The 13,062-nt window shown below is 45.6% G+C and overlaps 1 protein-coding gene across 10 annotated transcripts in view; it reads left to right on the plus strand.

Moving 5' to 3' along the window:
• The window catches only part of FAM227B (family with sequence similarity 227 member B), a 1,159,103-nt gene that overhangs the window by 191,122 nt on the left and 954,919 nt on the right, over positions 1–13,062 (plus strand). For all 10 annotated transcript variants that reach the window (XM_063926021.1, XM_063926018.1, XM_063926017.1 and 7 more), the window contains one exon: positions 11,954–12,049. In XM_063926021.1, coding sequence (XP_063782091.1) covers positions 11,954–12,049 — 96 coding nt within the window. The remainder of the gene's footprint in view (positions 1–11,953; positions 12,050–13,062) is intronic.

The raw sequence follows: 13,062 nt of genomic DNA on the forward strand, positions 1-13,062 counted from the left end.
AGTCCTCTCCTGCCTGGGATTCCTCCGATGCATCCTTGCGTGTAACGCCTACTGCTGCTGGCGCTGCTGTTGTTGCCGCTGGGAGTCGATGGTCATCCCAGAGGGGAAGTCGTAAGCCCACTTGTACTACTTCCAGTAAGCAATTGACTGTTCAACAGTCCTTTGCGAGGAAGATGAAATATCACAGCAGTCATCCTACTGCAAAGCGGATAACTGAGTCCTTGACAACTATGTTGGTGTTAGACGTGCGTCCGGTATCCGCCGTTAGTTCACAGGGAACTAGACAATTTATTGAGGCAGTGTGCCCCCGTTACCAAATACCATCTAGGTTCCACTTCTCTAGGCAGGCGATACCGAGAATGTACACGGACGTCAGAAAAAGACTCACCAGTGTCCTAAAAAATGCAGTTGTACCCAATGTCCACTTAACCACGGACATGTGGACAAGTGGAGCAGGGCAGGGTCAGGACTATATGACTGTGACAGCCCACTGGGTAGATGTATGGACTCCCGCCGCAAGAACAGCAGCGGCGGCACCAGTAGCAGCATCTCGCAAACGCCAACTCTTTCCTAGGCAGGCTACGCTTTGTATCACCGCTTTCCAGAATACGCACACAGCTGAAAACCTCTTACGGCAACTGAGGAAGATCATCGCGGAATGGCTTACCCCAATTGGACTCTCCTGTGGATTTGTGGCATCGGACAACGCCAGCAATATTGTGTGTGCATTAAATATGGGCAAATTCCAGCACGTCCCATGTTTTGCACATACCTTGAATTTGGTGGTGCAGAATTTTTTAAAAAACGACAGGGGCGTGCAAGAGATGCTGTCGGTGGCCAGAAAAATTGCGGGACACTTTCGGCGTACAGGCACCACGTACAGAAGACTGGAGCACCACCAAAAACTACTGAACCTGCCCTGCCATCATCTGAAGCAAGAAGTGGTAACGAGGTGGAATTCAACCCTCTATATGCTTCAGAGGTTGGAGGAGCAGCAAAAGGCCATTCAAGCCTATACAATTGAGCACGATATAGGAGATGGAATGCACCTGTCTCAAGTGCAGTGGAGAATGATTTCAACGTTGTGCAAGGTTCTGATGCCCTTTGAACTTGCCACACGTGAAGTCAGTTCAGACACTGCCAGCCTGAGTCAGGTCATTCCCCTCATCAGGCTTTTGCAGAAGAAGCTGGAGGCATTGAAGAAGGAGCTAACACGGAGCGATTCCGCTAGGCATGTGGGACTTGTGGATGCAGCCCTTAATTCGCTTAACAAGGATTCACGGGTGGTCAATCTGTTGAAATCAGAGCACTACATTTTGGCCACCGTGCTCGATCCTAGATTTAAAGCCTACCTTGGATCTCTCTTTCCGGCAGACACAGGTCTGCTGGGGTTGAAAGACCTGCTGGTGACAAAATTGTCAAGTCAAGCGGAACGCGACCTGTCAACATCTCCTCCTTCACATTCTCCCGCAACTGGGGGTGCGAGGAAAAGGCTCAGAATTCCGAGCCCACCCGCTGGCGGTGATGCAGGGCAGTCTGGAGCGACTGCTGATGCTGACATCTGGTCCGGACTGAAGGACCTGACAACGATTACGGACATGTCGTCTACTGTCACTGCATATGATTCTCTCAACATTGATAGAATGGTGGAGGATTATATGAGTGACCGCATCCAAGTAGGCACGTCACACAGTCCGTACTTATACTGGCAGGAAAAAGAGGCAATTTGGAGGCCCTTGCACAAACTGGCTTTATTCTACCTAAGTTGCCCTCCCACAAGTGTGTACTCCGAAAGAGTGTTTAGTGCCGCCGCTCACCTTGTCAGCAATCGGCGTACGAGGTTACATCCAGAAAATGTGGAGAAGATGATGTTCATTAAAATGAATTATAATCAATTCCTCCGCGGAGACATTGACCAGCAGCAATTGCCTCCACAAAGTACACAGGGAGCTGAGATGGTGGATTCCAGTGGGGACGAATTGATAATCTGTGAGGAGGGGGATGTACACGGTGATATATCGGAGGGTGAAGATGAGGTGGACATCTTGCCTCTGTAGAGCCAGTTTGTGCAAGGAGAGATTAATTGCTTCTTTTTTGGGGGGGGTCCAAACCAACCCGTCATATCAGTCACAGTCGTGTGGCAGACCCTGTCACTGAAATGATGGGTTGGTTAAAGTGTGCATGTCCTGTTTTGTTTATACAACATAAGGGTGGGTGGGAGGGCCCAAGGATAATTCCATCTTGCACCTCTTTTTTCTTTTCTTTTTCTTTGCATCATGTGCTGATTGGGGAGGGTTTTTTGGAAGGGACATCCTGCGTGACACTGCAGTGCCACTCCTAGATGGGCCCGGTGTTTGTGTCGGCCACTAGGGTCGCTAATCTTACTCACACAGCTACCTCATTGCGCCTCTTTTTTTCTTTGCGTCATGTGCTGTTTGGGGAGGGTTTTTTGGAAGGGACATCCTGCGTGACACTGCAGTGCCACTCCTAGATGTGCCCGGTGTTTGTGTCGGCCACTAGGGTCGCTAATCTTACTCACACAGTCAGCTACCTCATTGCGCCTCTTTTTTTCTTTGCGTCATGTGCTGTTTGGGGAGGGTTTTTTGGAAGGGACATCCTGCGTGACACTGCAGTGCCACTCCTAGATGGGCCCGGTGTTTGTGTCGGCCACTAGGGTCGCTTATCTTACTCACACAGCGACCTCGGTGCAAATTTTAGGACTAAAAATAATATTGTGAGGTGTGAGGTATTCAGAATAGACTGAAAATGAGTGTAAATTATGGTTTTTGAGGTTAATAATACTTTGGGATCAAAATGACCCCCAAATTCTATGATTTAAGCTGTTTTTTAGTGTTTTTGGAAAAAAACACCCGAATCCAAAACACACCCGAATCCGACAAAAAAAATTCGGTGAGGTTTTGCCAAAACGCGTTCGAACCCAAAACACGGCCGCGGAACCGAACCCAAAACCAAAACACAAAACCCGAAAAATTTCAGGCGCTCATCTCTAGTAAAGACTATACAGGTTGAGTATCCCTTATCCAAAATGCTTGGGACCAGAGGTATTTTGGATATTGGATTTTTCCGTATTTTGGAATAATTGCATACCATAATGAGATATCATGTCAATGGGACCTAAATCTAAGCACAGAATACATTTATGTGACATATACACCTTATACACACAGCCTGAAGGTAATTTTAGCCAATATTTTTTATAACTTTGTGAATTAAACAAAGTGTGTCTACATTCACACAATTCATTTATGTTTCATATACACCTTATACACACAGTCTGAAGGTCATGTAATACAATATTTCTAATAACTGTATGTATTAAACAAAGTTTGTGTACATTGAGCCATCAGAAAACAAAAGTTTCACTATCTCACTCTCGCTCAAAAAAGTCAGTATTTCGGAATATTCCGTATTACGGATATTTGGATATGGGATACTCAACCTGTACTACAAATTTGTGTATGAATGTTGCAGTCAATTTCATGGTGGAGATTTATTAAACAGCAGTTTTGTGTGTGGTTTTTAAATACTCACACATTGAATGTGGTTTTCAAATCCAAACAGTAGGATTTACTATTTGTGTTTGAAGTCTGCAAACTAAAGCCATAGCTGATGTGTGGCGGTTTGCAAACACATAAAAAGTATGTGGTTTAGGCAAAACCGTATAGTAAAACTAGTACAAACTCTTTGCAACACTAAGCCAATCGCTAATAAGACATCTCTCCTATTAAGTAGGTTACATAATTTTGCCTCTGGTGGTCCTCAGTGGCGTAAGTTCGCCCCAGTCACCCGGAGGCATGATAAATGTTGGTGCCCCCCCTAAATACTGTATACACACACACCCTTCATATGTAGCTATCCGGCACTCATGTTGAACAGTAGTAGCGTGCTCAGGTACCTTTCCCAATAGTAATATAGATACACATACAAAGTGGACGGCACTCCAAGTCAGTCATCACAATAAAATAGACACCAGCATACCTTTATAGCACACCTACAGTACTCCCTCACCCACCAGCGTGTCACAATGTAGATGCTTTGGCGCAGTGGTGTGCCGATATACAGTATATATATAAAAAAACCACAAACGCCACTTTCACTTAAACACACACACGCCTCTCACTTACACTCACGCCTCTTACTTACATACGCCTCCTTAGCTAAACACACACACCTCCTTCGCTTACACACACGCCTCTCACTTACACACGTGCCTCTCACTTACACACACGCCTCTCACTTACACATGCTTCCTTCACTTAAACTCACACACACACACACGCCTCCTTCATTTAAACTCACACACACACACACACACACACACACACACACACACACACGCTTCCTTCACTGAAACACACAAACATGCCTCTTTCTCACACACACACACACACACACACACACACACACACACACACACACACACACACACACACACATGCCTCTTTCACTTAAACACACATATGCCTCTCTCACACATACACACACGTCTTCCTTACATGCACACACGCCTCTTTCACTTTAAAACACACACACACACATACAAACACATGCTTCCTTCACACACACACACACACACACACACACACACACACACACACACACACACACACACACACACACACACACACACCTCTCACTTAAACATGCACACATAAAACACAGTGCTGCCAACATTCATTAAAGACCCCCCAGCACCCCTCCCCTTTCCAATTACACACACCCCCACAGTGCAGCCTGAGGCAAGTGCTGCCAGTGCCTACCTGCTGCCATCAGCCCAACGGAAGAACAGAGAGCTTCACTCGGCCAGCTCATCTGGAAGGGCCTGGCAGGAGCTGCGTTCTGGAGCTCCCCCTAGCTGTAGCCACAGCCAGCTCTCTGTATATACTAGGAGGCAGCTTCCGTGTCACTGACACGAAAGCTCCTCGCAGCGAACGATCTTCAGGGTCAGGCAGCTGGAGACAATGAAGGAGATCTGCCCCCTTGAGGTCAGGAGCCTGGCGGCTGCAGACTCCACTGTCTCCCAGAGTTCTGCCCCTGGTGGTCCTTAATAACACATTATGGGGGCCATATTAATTTATTTAATGCAATATCAATATTAAATAATTGAATACTACTGGGAATAATACTGTGCTTTTATGTGTAGGACCGCTGTAATTTAATTTCTCCTACGTCCTAGAGGATGCTGGGGTTCCAAAAGGACCATGGGGTATAGACGGGATCCGCAGGAGACATGGGCACACTATAAGACTTTGAATGGGTGTGAACTGGCTCCTCCCTCTATGCCCCTCCTCCAGACCTCAGTTAGACTTTGTGCCCAGGAGAGACTGGTCACACACTAGGGGAGCTCTACAGAGTTTCTTTAAAAGACTTTGTTAGGTTTTTTATTTCCAGGCAGACCTGCTGGTTACAGGCTCCCTGCATCGTGGGACTGATGGGAGAGAAGTCAGACCTACTTCTTCTTAGTTCAAGGGCTCTGCTTCTTAGGCTACTGGACACCATTAGCTCCAGAGGGTTCGATCACTTGGTTCGCCTAGCTGCTTGTTCCCGCAGCCGCGCCGTCACCCCCCTCACAGAAGCCAGAAGAAAGAAGCCGGGTGAGTATTAGAAGAACAGAAGACTTCAGTGACGGCAGAAGACTTCAGTAACGGAGGTAACCGCAGCGGTAGCGCTGCACTCCATGCTCCCACACACATCACCAACGGCACTTGCAGGGCGCTGGGGTGGAGCGCCCTGGGCAGCATGTTACTGAGGTTCTTTATTTTACACAGGAACCTTTGGGGCCTGGACACCCAGTACGATACCCCCGCCGAACAGCAGCGGTAGCGCTGCGCGTCATTGATCCCGCACACGCCAGCGGTCACTTGGGTGCATGGCGCTGGGGGGGGGGGTGCCCTGGACAGCAATATATGTGTTTTGTGATGGTATATAGTGCCTAGACACTATATACGGTCCCCTGCCTGTGTGTTACATTTTATTATAATGAGGCTGAAGCGCGCCAAATAGGGGGCGGGGTTTAGCCTTCACAGCAGTGTTCAGCGCCATTTTTCTCTCTGTCCCCGCCAAAAATTACAAATGAGGGGGGGCACAGAGTTTTTAGTGGTATATTAAGATATATATAACACTATTTGTTTAGAAATGGCCATATAATCATTGTTGTGCATATTTCTGTGTGAGTTCCCTGTCAGTTATACCCACTATAGTCCACATGTGTCTACATGAGGGAGTGATCGGTCACAAACCGATAAGGGGTCACTGTCGACATCGCCGACGCCTGTTGGTACTTGATAGAGACAACAGGTCGATAGTGGTATGCTTGTCAGTTGTCATAAGTACACACGGTATGGGAAACACAGTAGCATGTGGGTGACCCTGTCGACACCAACTATGATGACTGGGTGTAAAAATATATGAGAAACCTATACCTGTAGGTGTATATATGTATGGTACGTTGCAGTGGGCTGTAGCTCGAGCACAGAAGTGATAGTATTTTGTGGGGGCGTCCTAGTGAAATTAGGTATGTGTTTCAATCAGATCCCTCAGGGTCACAAAAATTTTATTTTGCCCAGTCACTTCTCCCTGTCGTCGACATGAATACTATGTTCTCTATCGGCCATAATGTTTCCTGATTAGATCCGCAACATTGGCATTCAGTACATTTTCATATACATTCAGAACACATTAATGTCGCTAGGGACCCTGATGTTTCTGACAGATTATATATATATATATATATATATATATATATATATATATGAGATGTATATATAGGTATATGTGTATATATGTGTATTTAAATGTGTACAGTTATATTACAATTTATTATGAATGCTGAAGTAAAGTTATTCTTTCTCATGTGCTGGTCGCTCTGTTGATGAAGCTCTAGGTCAGCCGTGACAAGATGGTCTCGAATCCTCCCGAGGAGTCCGAGTGTTTATTCTTTTCCTGCTGTGGATAGAATAAAGTGAATGTCTACCCCTGGTCTACACGGGGCCCTGTCGACAAGGATCGTATACAGGAAGCTAAGTTATAATTTTAATTATATGCTTTGATGATATTGGCATTACATGCGCATGGGGGTGTACTTGTATTCAAAGATGATCGGTTACCTTGTTATCCGGTATACTTAATTCCTTTAGGTCTTATCTAGAACATTGCAGCATGCTGCCGTGCGACTACAAGAGGTATGTACGGACTCTGAGAAATACTGGAGCATCTTCCCTATGAAGGGGTAATCTGGTTTGGGGATGGCTTGGTTAAGTGGATCTCGGCAGATACCACTGGTATGTCTACCGTCCTGAGCTATGTTCCATCACAAGGGTTGCTGACGCATTTCTTTTTTGTGGGATGCAGTCATTTTGACCGGTTGGATACCGTTTTGTTTCCCCTTCTTTGCAGGTAGAGGAAGGTAAAAAGGTAAGAGGTCTGCAGCCTTTTCAAGTTCGCAGAGCAAGACATCGTCCTCTGTTTCTACCACGTCCACTGCAGATCGCTGGGTCTATCTTGCTGGAGCCCTCACCGGTGGGGACTCGTCTAATACTCCTCAGTCAGTCCTGGAATGGACTTGACACAGTGGGTAAGATTACAGTCCATAGGTGGACATACTCGAGTTTCCAGATAATTCCCCTCGCTGATTTTTAAAATAGATCTTACCGATTCTCCTATGGACGGGGAGGTAGTAGGCGACGCCATACAAGGTTTGGTTCAGGATCAGGACATTGTCCTGCTGTCCCTGTCAAAAAAAAAAAAAAAAAGGGGGAATAAGCTGGCTTTTTCATGCTTCTGAAACCAGACAGCTCGGTCAGAACAATCCCAAGAAGATTTCTTCTTCAGAAGTTAGAACTACAAGTTGGAATCTCTCAGGGCAGGGATTTCCGACCTGTAGAAGAAGAAAGAGGTTTTAAGTGCGGTGTCGGCCGCGTTAAACTTACCTATTTTTGCTATTCAGGATGGTCATTGCCAGTTCACCAGAGTGATGGTGATATGATGGTTTCCTTCTATAGTAAGGGCCATTATTTTTCTGTGCGGGAACGCTCTCCTGACTATGGCGAGGTCAAGAAACAAATGGTAAAATTTGTTGTTTCTCTCTGACAGTTCTTCGTCACAAAGAATCGCTGTTGATCCCAACGACGCTGAGGTCGGAGTTGGGAATAAGTTTGGATACCGATCGGCGAAGAGTTGTTTTTTCCTGTGGAAAGAGATCTGATGATCCAGAGTCGGATCAGGTTTGCAACAGTGTAAACCCGTCGATACTTTTCGTTGATGCGGAAGATGGTTACGGCCTACAAAGCCATTCGGTGAGCAGGTCAAATGCCAGAGTGGTTTTGCGGGACCAGTTGAACATATGGTCCGGGTCTTACCTGCACATGCACCGGTGGATATTCCTATTTTACAGGACCAGGATATCTCTCCTGTGGTGGCTTCACAGTTCTCACCTCCTACTGGGACAATGGTTCGGGATCCAGGATTAGATCCTGGTGTCCATGGATACAAGTCTCCAAGGGTGGAGAGCAGTTTTTCCAAGGGAAGAATTCCCAAGGGGAAAGGTCAAGCCGGAAAGCTTGCCTGCAATAAGCATTCTTGGATTAAGAACTATTTCAAACGGAACATCTTCTTCATGTTCTGCCCGTCTTAATTCTGTCGGACGACTAAACAGCAGTGGCGTAAGTGAGCCACTAGGGCGGAATGAGGAGCAGAGCGAAAATGGTGGAAGCCACAAAAGTTTCCGATGAGCGGAAAGGCAGGTAAACGCTCTATTAGAGGTCGTCGTTCCGGGTGACGACAATGGAGAAATAGACTTCCTCAGCACGCTCTTCATCCAGGAGAGTGGGGTCTTCAGGAAGAAGTTCACAGAAATAGCAAGTCTTTGGGGAATTCCTCAATGAGTTGTGAGGGCGTTTTCGCCTCCACAGGATACTTCGGGGATGTTGGTCCAGGTCAAGGGACACTCCAGCTATAGCAATGGACCCTCTTGTGACACCTTAGGTGTTTCAGTCGATCTATGTGTTCTCTCCACTTTCACTCTTTTCGAGGGTGATAACCATAAGAAAATCAAAGATTCAAGCGATCCTCATTGTTCCGGTCTAGCCAAGGAGGGCTTGGTATCCAGATCTTCAAGTCTTGCTCATAGAAGATCCCTGGCCTCTTCCTCTAAGAGTGGTCCTGTTACAGCAAGAACAGGGCATGTACCAAGTTTTACCGGGGCTGCGTTTGACGGCTTGGCGGTTGAACGCCATATCCTGGCCCGAAAGGCTATTGCCGGTAAAGTCGTTTCCACATTGCTTCAGGCTAATAAACGAGTAACGGCGAAGATTTTCCACCGTATTTGGAGGAAGTATGTGTCTTGGTGGGAATCCAAGAAGGTTCCACTGGAAGAATTTCGGCTGGGTCGTTTTCTCCATTTTTTGCATGCAGGTGTGGATGCAGGCCTAAGGCTAGGCTCCATTTAAAGTGCAGGTTTTGGCCTTATCAATAAAAAAAAAAAAAAAACAAGTTCGGACTTCAGTGAAAGGAGTGCTGCACTTCCAACCACCATTTGTGCCCCTGTGGCACCATGAGACCTTAATGTGGTGTTGCAGTTTCTTATGTCACACTGGTTGGAACCTTTACGTAAGGTAAAAATTTTCTCTCTTGAAAAGTGGTCAGGCTATTGGCATTGGCGTCCGCAAGGCGGGTGTCGGACTTTGCCTCACAAGAGCCATCTTTGATCTTCCTTGTGGATAGAGAGGAATTGAGAGATTGGCAACAGTTTTTGCCTAAAGTGCTTTCTGCGTTTTCACAGGAACCAATCTATTGTGGTGCCTGGGACTGCTTAAGCCTTGGCTGATTCAAAGTCTCTTGTGGCAGTCAGAGCTTGAATTTTTGAGTCGCCAGGACGGCTCAGATTGGGGAAACAGAGGCTCTGTTTATCCTGTATGCTCCCAACAAAATTGGGGCTCCTGCTTCTAAGCAGACTATTGCACGCTGGATCTGTGATACGATTCGGCACGCTCATTCTACGGCTGGATTGCCGTTACCGAAGTCGGTGAAGGCCCATTCTACCAGGAAGGTGGGCTCTTCTTGGGCGGATGCCCGTGGAGTCTCGGCGGTTCAACTTTGCCGAGCGGCTATTTGGTCGGGTTCAAGCATTTTTCCTAAGTTCTACAAGTTTGATACCCTGGCTGCTGAGGACCTCAGGTTGCTCAATCGGTGCTGCAGAGTTATCCGCACTCTCTCGCCCGGTCTGGAGCTTTGGTATAAATCCCATGGTCCTTTTGGAACCCCAGCATCCTCTAGGACATAGGAGAAAATAGGATTTTAATACCTACCGGTAAATCCTTTTCTCTTAGTCCATAGAGGATGCTGGGCGCCCGTCCCAGTGCGTACTGTATCTGCAGCTATGGGTTGTCGTTGCACTCAGGTGGTGTTTCTTGCAGTCATGTCTGTGGCTGCAGTTATTCGTGCCATGACACGCGATATCTGATTATCGGTCATGATGCACACAAGTCGTGTTACGTTTTCGGTCAGCATTTTGCTGTATGGTTTTTCCATGCCGTCAGCTGGTGTTTTATTGAATGCCACGTTCTGCGGCATGTTTGAGGTGTGAGCTGGTATGACACTCACCGTGTTTAAACATTAATTTCTTTCCTCGAAATGTCCGTCTCTCTGGGCACAGTTTTCTAACGGAGGTCTGGAGGAGGGGCATAGAGGGAGGAGCCAGTTCACACCCATTCAAAGTCTCATAGTGTGCCCATGTCTCCTGCGGATCCCGTCTATACCCCATGGTCCTTTTGGAATCCCAGCATCCTCTACGGACTAAGAGAAAAGGATTTACCGGTAGGTATGAGAGAGAGAGAGAGAGAGAGAGAGAGAGAGAGATCCGTCAAACAAGTCCAGAATCGCCTTGGTGCCTTCCTTTTCACTAAAAGTGGAAATTATAGCAGAGAAAGTACTGGCGGCACTCTAAGGACTTATATTGCTAGTAATATAAAGGCACTTGCGCCCATAGATTATCGATGATCTATAGGCGCAAGTGCCTATATATTACTAGCAATATAAGTCCTTAGAGTGCCGCCAGTACTTTCTCTGATATATATGTATGTATATATATATATATATATATATATATATATATATAATTTAATGCTACTGGGGAGAAAACTAGAGTATTTAATGATTTTTTTATGTGGGGAAATACTTTCTCGTTATTTATATAACTAAGGCCAAGACTTGTAGGGGTATATTTACTAAAGTGCAGGTTTTTTGAATTGGAGATGTTGCCCATAGCAACCAATCAGATTCAAGCTATAATCTTTATAAGGTGCTATATAAATAAAATGTAGAATCGTATTGGTTGCTATGGACAACATCTCCACTTGTGAAAACTCTGCCCTTTAGTAAATTTTCCCCCTTAATGCACACATGTATCCAAAAATGGACTGTGAATACATGCTGGTACATATAGTGCCACAAGTGCATACAGTGTATTTTTACAGCATGACCCTGGTACTAGGAGTCCAGGGTTACCAGAAGGTATCCAGTGCTACGTGGAATTGAGCAAGTCATCTATTCCATTCATATTTTATTATGTGGGCATCATTCATAGTGACCTAAAATAATATCATAAAAAATATTGGTAACTTAATATAATATTATTGATCTATTAATCTAATTACTCATTAATTTGGCCTCGGCGCATATATTTTTTGGCCTCATAAGATAATTAATAATGTTTTATTTGGGGGGTGGGGAGGGTTTGGTGGTTTGCACTACTGCTGCTGCTCGATAAATCTGGTGGTTTGCATTCTTTACATGTGATGTCGATAGGTTAAGTAGGTTTTCAAAAATGACTGTTTTTCCCCAAAGTTTGTTGCCCCATTTAAATTTCTCAATGCTACATCAAGCACAGTAAAATAACCCATTTCGACATAATTACAGTTTGTGTGTTTTTCTACAGAACTGTGTATTTCCTGGGCTAAAAACAACTGACCTCCCTGGGCACTTGAAGGCTAACCAGATGATACACTGTGTTGCTAAAACCCAGCACTTTCAGGTATAAATCCTCAATGTACTGTTCTTTTATTCTTCATGTAAATAATAGGTAGTAACAAAGCAAGCATATGCCATGTTTTTCTCATCATAATAGCAATTGAAATATGCTCATTCACATACCAAATGATGGGCATTGTTAGCAATAGAAGGGATATGTTTTTCCCCCCTGTATCCTATACTGTCCCACTGTCCTGTTCTCTCTTCTCACCTATCTGTCTGTCTGTCTCTGTCTGTCTGTCTATCTATCTAAAAAGGATATTGACTCACTGATTGACTCATAACGAAATCTCTTAAACCACAAGGCCTACAATCTTGAAACTCGGCACATAGCTTCTCCTTAGGTCCCAAGTGCTTGCTAAGAACCGGTTTTACAAATGTCACTGTCCATACACGGAAATCGCCAAAAATAGATGTATGTATGTATGTATGTATGTATGTATTTATTTATGTGTATATGTATGTTCCATAGTGATGAGCGGGTTCGGTTTCCGAGAAACCGAACCCCCCAGAGCTTTACCTTTTTTACACGGGTCCGAGCCATACTCGGATTCTCCCGTGTGGCTCGGTTAACCCGAGCGCGCCCGAACGTCATCATCCCGCTGTCGGATTCTCGCGAGATTCGGATTCTATAAGCAGCCGCGCGTCGCCGCCATTTTCACACGTGCATTGGAGATGATAGGGAGAGGACGTGGCTGGCGTCCTCTCCGTTTAGTAGAAGACAGTTGATTTGATTGCTTGTTTATTACTATAATTGTGGGGAGGATTGGGGAGCAGCTGTTAGGAGGAGTACAGTGCAGAGTTTAGTTTTTATCCGTTCTCTGCCTGAAAAAAACGCTCCATACCATATCTGTGCTCAGTGTGCTGCATGATATATCTGTGCTGAGTGCTCACACTGCTTAATTGTGGGGACTGGGGAGCAGCTATAGCAGGAGTACAGTGCAGAGTTTTGCTGACAGTGACCACCAGTATACGTTTGTCTGCCTGAAAAACACTCCATATCTGTGCTCACAGTGT

The sequence above is a fragment of the Pseudophryne corroboree genome, chromosome 6 (genome assembly GCF_028390025.1).
Source record: "Pseudophryne corroboree isolate aPseCor3 chromosome 6, aPseCor3.hap2, whole genome shotgun sequence".
NCBI classification, from domain to species: domain Eukaryota; kingdom Metazoa; phylum Chordata; class Amphibia; order Anura; family Myobatrachidae; genus Pseudophryne; species Pseudophryne corroboree.